The sequence below is a fragment of the Pinus tabuliformis genome, chromosome 1_2 (assembly GCF_031772625.1).
Source record: "Pinus tabuliformis cultivar Carrire ecotype Pingquan chromosome 1_2, CPIR1, whole genome shotgun sequence".
Taxonomy (NCBI): Eukaryota; Viridiplantae; Streptophyta; class Pinopsida; order Pinales; family Pinaceae; genus Pinus; species Pinus tabuliformis.
This window is the reverse complement of record NC_142298.1, coordinates 773,117,900-773,137,028: the sequence shown is the minus strand read 5'-3', so window position 1 is coordinate 773,137,028 and position 19,129 is coordinate 773,117,900. Positions and strand designations below refer to the sequence as shown.

Below are 19,129 nucleotides of genomic sequence, written 5' to 3'. Positions count from 1 at the left end.
AAATTAATCAATAGGAATTAATTAGTTACTGAAATAAATATTTAGTTAGTTAATTGAAAAATATAAACTAGGTAATGTATGAACCAAAAGTATTAATAATAAATATATAAATAAGTTTTTTTTCCACTGGAAAAATCCGTAAATTTCATTAATATGAAAATTTACATATGTAGATGCATTGAAGCATATGCCATAGTCATTCTGTTGTATCTGATCTTTTTCAAAAATTATCAGTTTGAGTTGCTGTATAGATTTACCACGCAGGGTATTCTGTATAGTGTTGTTTACAGTGTGCCTTTTCGGCATCTATCTAGCTGAAAAAAAAACAAAAATTTACAAAAATTGTCAATATATATACTGCTGTCATGGACGTGCACATTCCTTTAAACTGTTAGATGACCCGTGGTTGGATATTCCGGGTCTATGTAAGGACGGTGGTAAAATTTTTGTTCCTGCTGGTCTTGGATCTCGGTGATCTCCCAGATGCCTTTGTCCATCATCGCTGCCTCCTTGGATAATTTATCAGCGCCTTTGTTATGTTCCCTGTAGATGTGTGAAACAGTGATATTGTTAAATGCTGATTTGAGTTCGAGAACTTCATTCAATATAATGCTGAGTGTGTGTATGTGACATGTGGATGTGCCATTGATCCAATTTATGATGATCTGAGAATCCCCAAATATGTTGATGCTAGTGCAGTGGTGACTCAGTGCAAAATGAAGTAAGTGGCGCAGTGTGATGAGTTCTGCGAAGTTGTTGGTTCCGGCACCCAGACCAGCCTTAATTTTGTATAGATGATGCTCAGATAAATGGATAATGATGCCGCCCCCACAGCTCTGCATGTTTGCGGCTCCGTCGAAGTAGGCCCAAGGTATGCCTTGATCGATGTGAGGGGGAGGGGTAGGATGTCGAGATTTTGGAGGGGGCGGGTCTGGTAGCTCTCTCAGGGCAGTGATGATACCAGCCTCAATCAATGGCCAGTGAATCGGCTTGTCCTCAAATATTAACCGATTTCTAGATTTCCATATGGACCAGTTTACGATTATGGGCAGATTGATATTCTTTGAACCTTTATTTCTCTTATCCCATTCTGTCCATGCGTTAATGAGGTCTGTTCCGTTCCATTCACCAGAGTAATTCGTGAAATTCTTAAGGTTTTTCCAAAGGTTCAGAGTCGAACGGCATCTCAGGAATATATGTTCTGTTGACTCTGAGGCTTCTTTGCAAAGAACGCACCAGGTAGGACCATACTGTGCCCTTTTCATGAGCTGTTCTCCGGTGGGTATTTTATTTCGCAAGATACACCAGGTGAAGAGCTTTGATCGAGGTGATGCGGAATGTTTCCAAATATTCTGCCACCAGCTAGCTAGGACTTCGGGCTTCTTATGAGAGATTAGCTGGAGGTAGCCTGCCTTGGGGGTGTATAGACCGCATTCAGCCAGGTTCCATACGAGTTCGTCCTGCCCCTCTGTAATTCGAATATGTGATTCAATCAGGGCCTCTCTGTATTCTCTCCAAGCTGGGTGCCATCTTCTGGGGAGGTTTAGCTGGTGCGCGGATTTCCATGCCTGGTGGAATATATCAGAGTGATCATGATCCGCGATCTGCGAGATTACTTTGATATCTTGTGCTGAGAGATATTCCACCAGATCTCGAGGGAGTATATGCCTCCCTCCACTACCGGTCCAAGGATCGAGCCCAATCCTTGCTCTATTCCCGGCTCTGATACGCCATACCAAGTAGTCTCTGATTAGTGGCAGAGAGTGTAATAGGGCCTTCCAGATAGATGATATGCCTATTTTGTTCCATACTGGGAGTCTAACCCAATCGATGATGCTGAGGGGCCAAATGTATTTGTGGTAGGTAAGTCTAGTCCATAAGCTTTGAGTCGTCAGTAGAGCCCAGCCCATTTTCCCTGCCAGGGCTTTGGCAAAGATAGGGAGCTCCTTTAACCCCCAGCCTCCCCATTTCTTTGGTAAAGCTATCTTATTCCAGCCGATCCAGGCAAAGATACGCTTGTCTTGGTTGCCTGCCCATAAATATCTATTGCATAATTGCTGTAGTTTTGCCAGAATGTTCCGAGGGATCCAGGCCAGTGCCATCCAGAATACCGGCGTTGCTTCAAGTACTGATTTGATCAGGGTTAACCTCCCAGCCCTGGATAGATATCTATGGCTCCAGCAGGATAGTCTTTTTTCCACTTTTGCTACAAGCCAAACCCAGTCTGCGATCTTTTGGCATGTCGGCTTTAACCAATATCCAAGATATTTTAGCCCCCTGTCCAATGGCTGAGTAGTGTATGGGAATGCCTGCCTTGCCATATGGGTTTCGTTTGCTGAAGTACCAACCAGAGTGATAGTAGATTTCAACCGATTGACTTCCATACCCGTAGCATGTGAGAAGAGACCTAGAATGCGAATGAAGGTAGATGTGTCCTGTATGCTGCCATCCAATAAGATTAGGACATCATCTACAAACAGTAGGTGAGTGAGGTAGCATTCATCAGTGATTTTGAGGCCTCTGATAGTCCCTTCCCTTTTTGCTGAGATGATAAGCCGGCTTAGGGCTTCCATGACCAATAGGAAGAGGAGTGGCGAAAGAGGACAGCCCTGTCGCAGCCCTCTTTCGGAGTGAAAGAAGTGTGAGGCAGATCCATTGATCAAGATACTGAAGGTGGGAGATGTAATGCAGGCCATGATCCAATTGATGAGGGCGTGGGGGAAACCGATATGAATAAGAATCATTTTGATAAAAAGCCAACTGACTCGGTCAAATGCCTTGGATAGGTCTATCTTCAGCAGAATACACTTAAGGTGTTTGGTCCAAATGGAATGAATCGCTTCTTGGGCGGAGCCAATAGCTTCATGGATCTGCCTATCTTCCAGGAAAGCAAATTGTTGAGGGGCGATATGTCTAGACAGGATGGGCTTGATCCTATTGGCAATGATCTTAGAGATAATTTTATAGAGTACATTGCACAGGGATATGGGGCGGAAGTCGTCAAAGGAGGATGGGGAATCGGATTTAGGAATGAGGGCGATGAAGGTGGAGTTAATAGCATTATAGAGACTGCCCGAAGTTCTGCTTTCCTCTACCACCTTAAGGATATCTCCTCCCATGAGATCAAAAAAGGCGATGTAGAACTCTATTGTCCAGCCATCCGGCCCAGGGCTCTTTTCCCTTTGAAACCATTTGAGTGTACTTTCCAGTTCTTCCATAGTGACGGGTGCTGATAGTCCTTCAGAATCCTCCTCATCTACAAATCTAGGGAAGTGAGAGGCCACATTGATGATTTCAGCCAGATTTGTGCCTGCAGGGCTCTTGTATATTCCTCTGAAGTGTGCAGTACCGAGTTGAGAGAGTTTGTTAAAGGAATCCGCCAGTCCACCTTCAGGAAGGGGGAGGTTCCAAATGGTGTTCGCCACTTTCCTTCCTTTGGCGAAATTGTGGAAGAATCTTGTGTTTTCATCTCCGGCTTTAAGCCAAGTTGCCCTGCTGCGCAGTCTGAGAGACTCCTCCCTACTCTTGAGTATATTATTCTTCTGGTTTTCCAGTTCCACCAGGCGAGCCTTGTCTTCTTGCGAAATGAAACCCAGATTTCGCTCATCCAGAAGAGCTTTCAATTCTTCTTCCACTGTAGTGAGCTGCACGTCTTCTCTTGTCTTCTTATCTTTGGCCCAGTTGATCACAATATGTTTAAGTTCAGTAAGATTTTTAACGAATCCCCTAGCCATCGAAGATTCTCTGTCAATGGGATGTGCTCTCCAGAAATCTGTGACCAATTTTGAGAAGCTCTGGTCCTGAAGCCACATGTGATTAAACTTAAATGGAGCTTTTGGCTTCTGATGAGGGCCCAGGATATCCATTAAAATAGGGGAGTGGTCAGATATACCACCATTACCCACCCACTGTTTATAGAAATGTAACTGTTGTATCAGAGGGCCTTTCAGCAGGAAACGATCCAGCCTGCGAGCCAGAGCAGCGGTCCCTACCCTTCTATTTCTCCACGTGGGGAGGGGCTTCTGCATAGGGATGTCAATGAAATCGTGCTGCTCCAATAAGCTCCTCATGAAATCTGTGATGGAATCTACTTGGGCCATTGAACCCCATGACTCCCTGAACCCCAGAGAAAAGTTCAAGTCTCCTCCCAAAATGATGCGGTCAAGTGTCAATAGGTTACAGTTGAGTAGATGTCTCCAAAAAATTTCCCGCTGTTGACAGGGTCCATATATATTGACGATGCGAAGGGTGAGGCCAAGGTCTATTGAGAATATGTCCACTCCCAAATAGCCGTGGCCTCCCCAAGAGGAGTCCAATCTGATAGATTTGGGATTATACCCAATCGCCAGCCCCCCCGATCTGCCAATAGCATCAGTAGCTAGGAAATTCCATCTTGCCGACAGAGAGGTGAGGGAGTGAGTAGTGGACTCTGCAGGGCCGAGGGTTTCTTGTAGAAGAATGATATCAGGTGATTCGACCTCAAAAAGTCGTTTGAGGGCTAGTTTCTTTGGGGAACTAGCCAGGCCCCGGCAGTTAAAGGAGAGGCACTTCATGGGGGACCAATCTTTGGGGGTTTTGATGCTCTAAGGACCCCATCGATGGTGGCTTGGCGCCCAGCAGCCACTTCCGCGCCTGCATGCCTGATGGCTTTGTTGAGATTTGATTTACGACCCCGGGTAGATAGGAAACCAGGACCAAGAGGGACTAAACCCAACCCGAATTGTGTATCAGAGGCCTCCAAATGTGAAGACCGAGGGCGAAGGGAGTATGGATGGGAGGGAGTCGATCTGGATGATGAAAGCGAGGAGGGCGAAGATGTGAGGGACAATGAGGGCGGAGCAGTAGATGGGATCAGAGGGGGCGGAGGGATAGTGCACTGTGCCATGGTACATGCAAATGAATTCACATATACAGATGAGAGATCTAAAGAGTTAGAGGGAGGGATAAGTGAGGTACCCGAAGCTTGCGCTGCCGCTGCTGCTGCCCGAGCCCTAGTCAATGGAGGCGAGGGCGGGGCTGTCTTGAGCATGTCTGCTTTCTCTGGGGCGCCTTGAGGTGCCGCGCTGCTTTGTGGAGGACGGGGGATGATTGGGGAGACACCTCTGGATGCCGCGGGCGAGATTTTTGGAGATCCTTCCTGACTTTTGTTCAATGGACATTCCTTGAATAGGTGACCCACTTGGTGACATCGGTTGCAGCGGAATGGAACGCCTTCATAATCCAGAATCTGTGTTCTGCTGAATTTTCCCCATTTTAGTGTGATTTTTTCTTCCAAGCCATCCCGAGTGTCCAGGTGCACCAGAATTCTAGCTAGGGTTCTTTTCTTTGTATCCTTATACGAACGATCATGGTCCAAATACGTACCCAGTGCGTTCCCAATTCTGATAAATGCTTCCTCAGTCCAATATTGTAAAGGCAGCCCCGGCAGTCGCACCCACAGTGGGCCTGCTCCAATCTGTTCGCGCTCAGGATCGAATAGGGGGCTCCACCGTTTCAATAGCACAGGTGCCATTTCTATGTGCCAGTACTGTGCCAGTACTGTGTCCGTGAAGCCCTCGTTCGCAAAGTGGAGTGAGAACCATCCCCTTGGAAGTTCTTGTACCTCTGGCAATTCTGAGAAAAGAGCACCCCATATTTCTTTAACCCATAGCGTCAATCTTTCCGCCGAGAAGGTACGCCCCCGCACATGTCCAACCAGGACCGTCCGAGCCAGTGCCATAGTATCCTCAAAATCGGTGGGGTCACCGAAGGCTATGGTGATGTCTTTTGCCGTCGCTCTGATGCACTTCGATTTCCGCTTCTTCGTGCGAGGCGCCGTCGGGTGATCTACAAGTGGATTTGAAACCCTAACCGGAGGGGAGGGTTTTGTAGGCTGTACATTGAGGGCCGGAGTACTGAAACAACCGGAAGGCCTAATCCCAGCTTCTTGTTGGGGTTTTTCTGCTGTCTCCCGAGTCTCTGCTTGAGCTAATGTTGGATCGAATCGCGGCGATGGGAGCGGGTCGAATGCCAAGGAGTCTGGTGTGAGAGAGGAAAGTAGAAGGGCAGTCCCAGGTGAGAGAGGCGGAGCTTCCAGATCATACGATGTGGAGAGTGGATCAGGCAGGGAGACCACAGGTAAGGTGTCCTGTGTGGAGGCCACTTCAACAGCTGGTGTAAAGAAACCCGGGGACGCCTCATTAGGGTTTCCGAATATTTTATGCCCCTCTAGTGGATCCTCGGAGTAATCCACGAGGTCCGTAATACCGAAGTCTTCCATCCCGGTCAAACCGCCGATAACCGTCTTCGGGAGCTGAACAAACCCAAACCCCGTAGTCCGCTTCTGTGCTGGCCGATCAGTTGAGGCGACCTATGATCCTGTGGTTCCTGCAGCTAGGTTATCCTAGACCTTCGCGGACGCGGCGCGCGATCCCCATCAGAGCTCCCCTTTCCCCCTTTTCCATATTTCTTTTGTTAATTGTAAATATAAATAAGTTATATAATTAAAGTTACATAATTAAATAATTAGTAAACTAATAGTAAGTTAGTTTTACTATTATTAAATTAAAAGGGGCTAATATTAAATTTACATATAATTAAATAGTTAATGGCAAGTTAGTTTAATATTTATATAAATAAGGTAACGTATTCAATTAATATGAATCAAAAGGGTTGACATTAAATTTACATAAGAGTTATATAATTAAATATTTAATATTATATTAAAATTATATAATTAAATATTTAGTTAATTAATTGTAAGTTAGTTTTTAATTTGTATTTAATCAAAGGAGTTAATATTATATTAAAATTCTAATTGTAAGTTAGTATTGTTATAGTTATTACCATAACAACTAATTGTTATTAAATCTATTAATCGATATTATTAATAAAGTTATTAAAATAAATATAAACTTAAGCCTTATCTAATAAAATATAATAAGAATAATTCCTTAAAGGATAAATTATTAAGGTAATTGAATAAGGGACCAAGGATAAAAATGAACTAAACCAATGGGGAGAAAGAGGTTTGTTTTAAAGCAGGTTAGTTCATCATAAAAATCCTTCGTTAATAATTAAGAAAATAAAGTTTTTATAAAAGGATTTTTATTTCATAAGCAAACAATAAAGTTTTCAATATTAATCCAGAGGAAGGGAAAGAGAACAGGTGAACAAAAAATAAATAAATAAATCAAAGGGATGATAGAAAAGGAAATAGTGGTGATCCAGAAAACGAGGGGGGAGAACAACATAAGGAGTGGGGGCAAGGGGAAATGGCTAGGAAGAGAGGGCAGGGATCCAACAACTGCTAATTTTCCAGCCGTCATCTCTATTGAGATTGTTTGGCCTTTTTTCAATCTCAATGGCTTCCCTAAATTTCCGGTGATGAAACTGAGCAACCCTAGCAATAACATAAGCCTCCTCAATACATACATGATGCTTCGTCTTTTCAGCATGCTTTGCTAAGGCGGAAGACCAAGTCCTCCCATGTTTTAAGTCGGCTAAGTGCTCATTAATCCTTTGATTAATAGAATGATCAGTCTCACCAATGTAAGGGGTCCCACAGGAACAGGGAATAACATAGACACCTTTCATGTCCTTGGGGTCGACCGGGTCTTTTACCGACCAGCGGGAGCTCCGAATTGTGTTAAGGGGTCTAAAGGTAGAGGGAACATTATGCTTCTTAAGAATCCTTACAATCTTATCAGTAGTCCTTTGGATGAAAGGGAGATGAACCCCTGAGACTCGGTCTTTAGGGTTTTACTTGACCAATGAATTCTTGTTGGCTTTAAGGAAATCTTTCTAACCGAGGTGCCTACTATAACCATTCTTAACAAAGACATTAAGGAGGTGGGCCTTCTCTTTATTGAGGCTCATTTCATTAGAGATTCTCAGCGCACGAGTGGCAAGAGTGTTGAGAACGCCCAACTTTTGCGTTGGGAAATGATGGGAACTGGCATGAAGAAACTGCTCAGTGTGTGTTTTCTTTCGCAACACTTGGTGGGAGAATGAACCATCATTATTCTTTGAAATAAGAACATCGAGGAAAGGAAGGCATCCATCGGCTTCTTGTTCCATCGTGAACTTAATGGCAGGGGATTGATTGTTGAGATGCTTGAAGAAAAGATCCAATTCTTCTTGGCCATGAGAACAGATGACATCAATGTCATCCACAAATCTCTTCCAAAGCTTGGGCAAGAGACGGGCTAAGGCCAAAGCCTTGGATTCAAAATCTTCCATTAAAAAATTAGCAACAACAAGAAATAAAAGAGAGCCCATAGCAACACCACAAGTCTATTCATAAAACTTACCATTAAATTATTAACTAATTATATTAATAATATTTATTTTCTAATAATTATTAAAATATATATATATGATTTATAGTATTATATATATCTTTATGTTAATAACTATCTATATGTTTGATGTATTTTTATAAATATATATTAACCCTATTTGCTAATGTGATCGTGTTAATCATGAATATTGCACAAATCAGGTCATGAGGGTGGTGCAGTGTAGAGAGTTTATTTTGTTTTACCATGTTCGGCTCCCTGCATATATCGCTTGCATAAATTCTGTCATGGTGAGCGCGCAGCGTAGAGAGTTTGTTTTGTTATACCATTATATCTTCACATGTATTTTATATATGCCTTCGATTCAACGATGTTCGACAGGCGAGGTATATACCTGTCGCATGAAATGTAACCCTGTGGACCACGTAGGATATATCACGTGGACTGTTCATAAATTTGCGGAATTGTTTGCGTTTTTCGCATATATTTGCTTTTATTTATATTTATGAGATATATATATATGACGTGGACGTGGGTTATTAACATATAAGTTGACACATGCGTTGGTTGGATTAATATGACATTGCTTTTATTTACAAGGTTTGAATTTTAGTTTATATATTTGTTATCATATATTAGTTTCTCCGATGTGACTCTTATATATCGATTAAATGTGTTTGTATATATAATTTTTTATATTAGATGATTAATTTAATATATATATAACTAGCATTTGCACCAAATGTTGCAAAGGAAACGCCGTAAGGCATAAATTGAGGAACAATGAGGATATGGAATGGGCAAATCTAAATGAAATGTAGAGATGTAGTAGAAATGAAATTGATTTAGGGTGCCTTACACTATTTTTTATTAATTATTGAATTAATATTGCATATAAATTGTTGATCATGACTATGAAGCTACCAAGTTGCTCAATGGGAAAGCTATAGCCAAAGGAGAGGAGAGGTAGGAAGAATACTATAAATTGTACATGTGAGTTAATTTGAATTTACTTTAAAATCATAGTAATTTAGTTTCAATTTGAATTTATTTATTTCTAAGTCACCTTTTATTCATAAAAATTAATTAATGGTTGTGAAAGACATGAGCATCCTATTGATTGGTTGTATATCACTGAGAAAATAACTTGTAATCAGATATGCCAATCAAGAACAAAGAACTGGATGAAGGTTGAACACTTTCTCTGAGTGTGGACAACCGAAGAAGAACCTCGTGAGTAAGCCCCAACTGAATCATGGAATTCAAAAGGATGAATAAAAAATAGCTGCCAGTTTTCCTCTTCTACCAAATCCCCCATTCTTATTATAGATGTCTCTGCAACTCCAATTTCTGACAGGACTTTGTGATTCCTTGAACTTACAACGAGTCTCGAGTTGGAGTGGTGGGCTAGCAGCAAAAAACCAAATTTCTTCCATCAACTGGGAACCATCTCTCAAAATTTTCCTTGGAAAAATGCTGGTAGCACGGACTGTTGAACATATATATATCGACCTCTCGCAGAGGGACGCTCCATCAAGAATATGTGAGCATTACAAGCATCCTCAGTGTGGACTAATAAAATGGAACCCATGATATCATGAAGCTCCCTTAACCATTCAAAATGTTCAGCGTTGCCTGAGAGATGTGAACATTAATATAAGAACAGGAAAAATGGGCATTTTTCTGTTAATGGCAGATCTGAAAATTATGCTCTTACCCATTGGATACTGAGAATCAAAATGTTCAACATTGATACAGAGATGCGACTTTAATATAAGATTAGATGAAATGAACATTTTTATATTGATTTCAGATTTCATGTATCTTATTGATATGTAACAAAACTATGCTTATACCCATGAGATACAAAGAATCCATAATCAACCTAAACTCAATGAAATAAAACAATCCATAAGAGAAACACCAAGCCATGAAAATTTACAAAAATAAGATCAAATATCTAATGAACGCTTACCATACGTGTGACAAGATAAAAATGTAAATTACATTTTTCTAAATATCAAGAGATTTGCATTTCAAAGTAATTTCAAAATAATGGTTGAGAAGCTCATTTTACAGTCGAGTCAAAATAATGATTGTGTTGGGTAAGAGATTGTGTTAAGAAGCTCATTTTATAGTGGAATATGAAAATTATTTGGGATTTCATCACTTTTTAAAACCGGTCTACATTTATCTAATTCTAAATCTATTATGAGCATACAATTTTACAACTCATAAATTTGATCCTCTGCAACCTAACCCTAATAAATCCAGATTGATTAGATTTATCTAATTCTAAATCTATTATGAGCATGCAACTTTACAACTCATAAATTTGATCTTTTGGACCCTAACCCTAATAAATCTAGATTGATTATATTTGAAGTTAAGATAAAATTACGGATCTTTTAATACAAATCTTTGAAGTGAGTAGTAACAGCGAACTTACCCAGAAAATAGGCTTTTCACGTCTCATGATATCGATTGGGGTCCAGCAAGATTCATCGAGGCAGTCCCTGAATTCGCCATCATCATTAAGTGGCGAGGCTGCAGTTATGGATGATGTGTAAATTACATGCCTCACAGACTTTGCCTGACTGCAAGCCCTCAAAATATCAAGAGTACCATTCACCTAAGCTTCGATAACATTCATCTGTGTTTGAAGAAAAAGTACATTAAAAGGGAAAATTTATATCCAAAAAAGGGGTCAAAATCCAGTAATAAATTCGTTGTTTCCGGAAGTTGTGCATTCGGGTGGTTGTTAAAAAATACCTGTGCTTCAATGGCGAAATCCATTATAGTTTCCAAATGACAAATGTACTCACAACCCTCAACGGCAGCATGGAAGCTTCCCTCTTGGCGGAGGTCGGCTTTGAAGAGTCTGAGCCTCTCTTTTGCTCCTGGCAGGCACAGAATACGGCGAGTTTTGCTATCGTTGCCTGCAGCATGTGAAAGACAGTTGATGGTTCGTATGGACCGTCGCGCCTGGCATTGCTCAATTCAAATCAACGGTTAATGATTACCCGATCATCTAACAACCAAATTGAATGGCACATATTTTGACACGACAACAGTTTGGAGAGTTCATTTCAGAGGGAAACGCCTTACGGCGTAAATATGTAAAGAAATAAATATGCTAGGCAATAAATATGTAAAGTAAAACTGAAAATAGAGCCGCGTGACGAGACACATCAAAAGGATGGATGGGAGGCTGAATTTTTATAAACAATTCATACTCCAATTTTTATAAACAATTCATACTCCAATTTTTATTCTGTGTAAATATAGACACAGTGTGAAACAATTATCCACAATTATTTTCTCTAAATATCCTAATGGCAAAGGAAAAAAATATCACCTAGAAATTCCAAACTTATTATAGATCGATTAGTGGAACATTTGAAATAAGAAACTACACCTTGTTATCAATATATCAAAATATGATTTCAAATCTCATGCCTCTCCTATCAATTTTCATCACATGCATAGAATCAAAGGATCCATGAATTGTGTAAGAACAAATCTAAATGCCATAGTTTAACTAGCTGAGGAATTTTCTGGATTGTTATGGAAATTTAGGTTATATTTAGAAAATATGTGGTAAATATTTTTGTAAATCCAAGTTATAGTTGTTAAATTTCAAAATTTTAAGTGTCCTAGACGTTTTTGATGGTGTTGAATCTATTTCTACTGATGGTGCTGAATCTATTTCTACTATCAAAAATAAAATTCAAACACTGCATCTACAAGATTTTTTGAAATTATTTTGCCCAGATTCCTACCACTTTTGGCCATCCAAACAATTCCTCCGTATCCAATTCAAATGGACAAAGGCAAAGCAAGGCTATTTAAACAAAAGGATCAACAATTCTCGGAACAATGTAATAAAATCAGTTTTTCTTCAAAGAATGTAATAAAGTCGGTTTTTCTTCAAAGCAATTTACATGCTTTTTCTTTGATTGCAGATTATCAGGAGGACAATCTTATTTTCTCTATATTATAAACTTTGTGACTGTTTTTTATATGTTCAACAGAACTGATAAATTATATATCTTTCATACACACAACTATGAACCTTTATAAGAATTCTTATACCATATTATTATTTTGACATATCTCAGCTGGTACTACGGCCATATATACAACATAAACATGTTTTTAAGGTGGTAGGGTACTAATAACTGGGCAAAAATTATTGCATCTCGGGTTTTTTATACTTGTTTCAGTGGCTCAACATCAAAGATATTCAGGTATTTGGGGATTTAAAAAGTTGCATTGATGGGATAAAAAGGCTCAATTGCTTTCGGCCTCCAGTGATGTCATACGGGATGAAACTGTGTTAGTTAAAGGTTGTTGCAAGATTCTCACAAATCTTATATTCTCAGGATAAAGAGTGAATATTTTATGACCATAGAAACCCAACCTATGTAAGTAGGTGATATAAGTTTGAGAATATAGATACTTTGGAGATGAGTTGTTAGTCTAGTATGATGCTAGAGCCACATAAAAGATTTGATCATGGACAGATTTGTGATCCAGTGAATTAGTTTCCCTAATAAATCAAATGTCTTTTCTTCAATTCACTTACAACTTCATTCGTTGTTTGTAATTCATTCGGTTGTTGTTTTTCAATTCACTTATAACTTCATTCGTTGCATGTTTTTCATTGTGTTGGATTTTTATTCCCAGCATGGCCAACTCCGCCAGTTTCCACACTGTGCTCACATTGACCTATTTTACCACTTATTCATCCCAAAAGATTTCAATATTTACTAACAAAATCATTTATCTCCCCGAGAGATAAAATTCAAAATCCAAAACACCATTACATTTCTAGTTCTCCAATATCTTCATACCCACAAATATGAATATATTTACATGAACAAAGCTTACATACGAGAGGATATGACTATTTTTCCTCAGCTCAGAGACATTTGTATCCACCAGTTCTCTCCCAGATATTATAGATACTCTAATTCATGGCTTGCATTCAATGGAATGTCGAGTCTTGTTTTTGATTCGGTCACTTCTATAAAACATTTGGTCCTGTTCAATAACAAGATTGTTAGTTAAAACGAGTGGACATATAGTGATTTAGAAATTGTTTTTTCCTATCAAACACAAGGTTGGACATAATAGAACATCACAAGGAAGTTTACCATGGACATATAATGGTAAATCAATATTTATAATTCTCCTTCACCGCAATATGCCACAAACGACACACGAATTTATGGTGGAATTTCGAACGCAAAGAAACTTATATTATACCTTGTTTTTCCCACGTGTCACTGTTTTGTTTTCACGCATTTCTCCAAAACTACCCAAAGAGAGATCAAACCATTTAATTTTTATGACAAAAAAATTTTTGACATTTTATTTTTAATGACAATTTTTTGTTTTTTTATATATGAAAACATGAGACCTTAATCAATCAAGCAATTATATATACCTCTCAAGCAATAATATATGCCTCTGTTGAGGGTTCCTGCTCTCCTTGTTTCGATGTTTTTGACAGTACTTAGATGGCATAGAGACATGCATGGCGCAGACGCTCAAATCCTCCTCTGCCAATTTGCATTACGAAGCCACCGGTTATTTTCTCGATCTCAACTAAATTTTATGCATTGGGATGATGCTAAGTCATGCCCAATTTTCAGCTCAATCAAATGAATTTTAGCTACGGGAATATTGTAAGATGTCGTTACAAAAGTTTCAAAATCACTTACAAAGTATTTTTGACTGAGACACAGACCAAAGGAAAGCACGGTTCAGCGCCTCACTACTTCGAGAAGCAACCCCAACACTCAGAGACGGTTCCTTCGTTCTTTACGAGGCAATTGAAACATACATCCAGATAACTAAAGAAGCCTGTGTTGACCAATCTCTTTGTACAGCATGGAGACGGTATTGCTCTCACATCCTTATCCAACAGTTGCGAAACAAGATCAACCATAAGTCAGGGAAGTTTACCATGGACATATAATGGTAAATCAATATTTATAATTCTCCTTCACCGCAATATGCCACAAACGACACACGAATTTATGGTGGAATTTCGAACGCAAAGAAACTTATATTATACCTTGTTTTTCCCACGTGGCACTGTTTTGTTTTCACACATTTCTCCAAAACTGCCCAAAGAGAGATCAAACCATTTAATTTTTATGACAACAAAATTTTTGACATTTTATTTTTATTGACAATTTTTTGTTTAAGGTTAAGGGCAAACATTTTTCCTTGCACAGGAGAAATTCCGATACAGGCTACATCCCACAGGGTCCTTTCATTTGCTATTGCAATGCATAAAATTTGCGAAATTTCATAACTGCATAATAAATGGAAGATGTCACGAAAAGTGTGTTCCACTTGTGAGCAAATCTGCCCAATCTGCCCAGGTTTTTCCTTACTATTGCAAGCCATCTCCTTCTCTCTTTCGGTTTCTGCCTGATGGGTATGGGAGCAGACTCCTGCATACGCTTAGCAAAGATTAAGCATGCAACCTTGCTTCGGAAAGCCTTTGAATTCTTTCTTTTATTCTTTTCGGTAGAATGAGAGGTCTCGGGTTCGAACTCTGTGAGACGAATCCGATTATTACTCGATTTACTCTTCCTATCCCTACCATCAGCAAGCGAAACACTAACCGTGGTTCTGTGGACCTCCAGCTCTGAATCAGATTCTTCTTCCTTCGTCTTAACAGAAAAGACATTTTCGATGTAGCTAAGAAGGCTGTGCTCATTTATGCTGTCCATGGAAACAACCTGAGTAAACTGAAAGGCCAGGTGCTTATCCACATCCGAGGAGTCATCGATATCCTCATCGAAGCTTCTGTCTGCATCAAGCAGCACCATCTGGCCTGCGAAGGAGCAGCCTGACCCCGAATGGTAGGACAACGCCAAAGCTAACAACCGATGGACGAAGCCACGAATCAAGCCGGGTACCCACGACACCGCCTGCGTCGCCACTGTTGCTATTCCTAGACGCTGCTTACGGATTCTGGGGAGCACTTGCCATACTAGAAGCGCTAGCCGCGTTATGTTGAACACATCTTCCAGTGGGCCGACCTCCAAGCCGGCCCACAGGGTGTACAGAAAATGCGCAAACGGCATAAGCCTGGGGACGATATCGCTCTTGGAAACTATATGCACAAAGTGTCTTCTGTAACGCGAATTTATATGTTTTGCCAATTTTGAATCCGCGAAGAGAGGGCATCCAAATGAATAACATTGAACTTGTTCGTGGCAAAACTTAGGGCTCGATTCCAACAATCTGAGGGTGAGCAACGAGGCAACGGCTCCTCCTAAAGAATGGCCCGTCAATACAATTTTGTTCCCTTGTATTAACTGGCGCCTAAGATACTTCAATGGGATGCTCTTGGCTCTGTCAAGAAACCCCGCATGAGCAGCTCCCGCTCCCAGGCTCAAGGACCTCTGCATTATGTTGAGATCCGTTAGCGCATCCATAAACCCCGTGGTGCCTCTGCAGGCGATGATCATGTGATCTTTGGCCAGGCTTTTAACGACCAGAAGAACCTGCTTTCGGCCGATCTCGAAGCCTTCTTTTCGCAGCTTGTCTTCTTCCAGAAATTCATAGATCGCCGTTTCCGGCAAGCCGAATGTGGTATTCAGTGTTTCAAGTTCCTGCCGAGGATTGTCGCTGTATGCAACGGCTGAAAGAATCAGCGCATCGGCAAGCCAGACGGGATGACGGTCTTGCTTGATTATTTGGCTGAGCGTGGCCATCGATTTTGTGGTTCTGCGAATACTAATGTCTCTCCCTCCACACCACCACGATGTCTCGCCTCCCAGGCGCCTCACCTTCTCGTCTGTGCTCACCGCAACGTATCTTGTTGAAAGACGGTTGACGGTTCGTATGGAGCGTAGCGCGTGGCATTGCGCAATTCAAATCAACGGTTAAGGATTACTCGATCGTCTAACAACCAAATCGAATGGCACATATTTTGACACGACAGCAGTTTGGAGAGTTTATTTCAAAACGCCTTACCGCGTAATTATATAATCTCATTGGTTTGATTTCCGCCATGAAATCCAGATCTGATTCTCATACCAAAAAGTTTAAATTGCCATTCAAATAAATTGGGTCCATGAAGAATGTTATATTACTTTACTGAAATTGCAGAATCTCATTTTGACCATCACCTCTCGTCCAAAAAGTCTATTAAGATAAGAAGCTATCTGACTTTTATCCTAAGACCAGAATAAGAAACGATCCAAATGGCATTTATCCCAGACACTTTTCAGGCCATCTGAATGGGCCACCTATGGCAGTTCCGGAAAGCTCCGGACTAACTCTCATGTCGAACTCATACACCTAACAGTAGGTACTGACATCTTTGACGTGGCGCTCACTCCATTGCTGCAATTGTTTGGTTGGACGATGCATTTTAGGCCTTCAGAAGAAAAAGCCCTGCCTTATCATTAATCTCAGCATCTTCCACGAGAATAAGGAAAAAAATTGCATTGGTCCTCACCATATACTCGCTATGGCCGATGTGAGCTTCATTCTTGGTGTTGTCGGTCAGTTCATACAATATATGATCAGAGTCGCATTTAATGTTTCTTTAGTGATTTGAATCGCTTGTTCATCTGAATTATTATATGTTTGGGCAATATGTTGCAGGAAATGTGATATCGTTCCTCGTTTTCATATCGCCGGTGTAAGCTCTTAAATGTTTTGAATGGTTAAATACATTTAGTTTCTAGGGAGTTTTGTCAATCTTGCAAGTGTTGTTCAATAATATTTTATTTACAGGAAGACATTTTGGCGTATAGTGAAGAATAAGTCCACACAGGACTTCAAACCTCTCCCTTATATCTGCACGTTGTTGAGCACTTCGCAATGGACATATTATGGATTAATAAAGCCCGGGGGACTGTTGATCTCTACGATTAATGGGGCAGGCGCGGTATTGGAAGCAGCATATATCATTCTGTTTATAATTTATGCCCATAAGGGACTTCGGGTTAGTATTTTTTTTTTTTTCAATCACCTTCATATTGAGTGTTTCAGTTGATGCTTCCACGACTATTAGATCGAACACAAATATTAGTATGTCACATAGAGAACTGGAATTCTGATAACACTTCATAAATCCAAAGTGAAAGATGGATCTTGTCGACCAATAAATTTTATGACTCATGGTACATCTAATTGGTGTTGTTATGCAGCTCAAGACTATTATTCTGGTGTTGCTTGTGGATATAGTATTTTTTGCTGCTGTATTTTTGGTGACCTTTCTGGCACTAAATCAACAAACGAGAATAAACGTAGTAGGAATTCTATGCGTGTGTTTAACGTTAAGCATGTATGGTTCTCCATTAACAGTTATGGTAAGCTTGGTTTTCAACATTTAGGCACAGAAAAAAAATTGTCAATAATTCAAGGAAGATTAGTGCCATTTTGAATTTTACAGACTGACCTTGTAATCCCCACGTATGTGGGTGGCAACAGAAAAGTGTCATAGTAACGAAGAGCGTGGAATTCATGCCATTTTTCCTGTCATTCTTCCTGTTTCTTAACGGAGGAGTTTGGGCAGTTTGGGCAGTGCTGGAACGAGACGTGTTTGTTGGGGTTAGTGTTGAAGTTTTTCATTGAAATTAGATTTAGGTAGAATGCATATTATTCAAACAAATGTGTTGCTGTAATGTATAGATCCCGAATGGAATCGGCTTCGGCCTTGGAGCTGCACAGCTTCTTCTGTACTTGATTTATAGAAAGGGGAAGCCCAGGCGAGAAGGAATCAGAGACGAAGTTGTAAAGACTGAGGACTTTAAACTTGTGACGGATATCGAGATTGGCGGTGGAGGTGTACATCAATTCAGTGCAGAAGATAAGAAGTCCCAACCCAACAATCTAGAGATCTAGAGAAAGGATTGAGTATTCCTAAGGCTAATGTACAGGGTCTCAGAAAGCTTGTAAAATCCCTTTCTCTAGACTCTGGAATGTTGCAATCAGATGCAGGCGAAATGCAGTATAACCTTTCTCTAGTACCCCATCATGAAGGCGAAAATCCAGAACGCTATTGAAAATACTGAATGTGAAAAAGCAAATGTTGAATCTATCCTGCACCATTTTTTAGTAACTAGGAGTTTACAAAAGCTATCCTTGGATCAATAAATCTATGTCAATAAAAGCGTATGTTATTGTATAATCTGCCACTGTAAACTGCTTAGAAAAACTCGCGCGTACCTTGAGCGTATCTTCATCTATCGAAATGTGTTACGATGCAACAGGCATAATTTGAGCCTTCCGAAATCTGCTATAAATTTGCAGCTTGTCTTCTTCCAGAAATTCATAGATCGCCGTTTCCGGCAAGCCGAATGTGGTATTCAGTGTTTCAAGTTCCTGCGTAGGATTGTCGCTGTATGCAACGGTTGAAAGAATCAGCGCATCGGCAAGCCAGACGGGATGACGGTCTTGCTTGATTATTTGGCTGAGCGTGGCCATCGATTTTGTGGTTCTGCGAATACTAATGTCTCTCCGTCCACACCACCACGATGTCTCGCCTCCCCAGGGCCTCACCTTCTCGTCTGTGCTCACCGCAACGTATCTTGTTGAAAGACGGTTGACGGTTCGCATTGCGCAATTCAAATCAACGGTTAAGGATTACTCCATCGTCTAACAACCAAATCGAATGGCACATATTTTGACACGACAGCAGTTTGGAGAGTTTATTTCAGAGGGAAACGCCTTACGGCGTAATAATAGAGTCGTTATATTTATTTATATATTAGTATAATTATATTAATAAATGTGGTCAATATATAGATAGATTTTATTTTCCAATAAAATATATCAATGATTTAGGAATTTATTTTCAATAGACGTAT

At 40.3% G+C, this 19,129-nt stretch overlaps 1 protein-coding gene and 1 pseudogene across 1 annotated transcript; one reads left to right on the top strand and one right to left on the bottom strand.

The window, feature by feature from the left end:
* Positions 1–383: 383 nt before the first annotated feature.
* LOC149208141 (uncharacterized) lies at positions 384–4,553 on the bottom strand. The gene is made up of 2 exons (XM_089398247.1): positions 2,980–4,553; positions 384–2,442 (listed from the first exon to the last, which is right to left on the bottom strand). The coding sequence occupies exons 1-2, from the start codon at positions 4,551–4,553 to the stop codon at positions 384–386; spliced, it is 3,633 nt and encodes a 1,210-aa protein (XP_089254373.1).
* Positions 4,554–16,697: 12,144 nt separating this feature from the next.
* LOC149208140 (bidirectional sugar transporter SWEET17-like) lies at positions 16,698–18,416 on the top strand (annotated as a pseudogene).
* Positions 18,417–19,129: the final 713 nt, after the last annotated feature.

Excerpts from the sequence above, each read along its gene's own strand:
- LOC149208141 (XM_089398247.1), bottom strand. The coding sequence starts at position 4,553 with ATGAAGTGCCTCTCCTTTAACTGCCGGGGCCTGGCTAGTTCCCCAAAG. Across the intron at positions 2,443-2,979 it reads GACTTCCGCCCCATATCCCT|CATACAGGACACATCTACCT; the intron begins GTGCAATGTACT and ends ATTGGATGGCAG.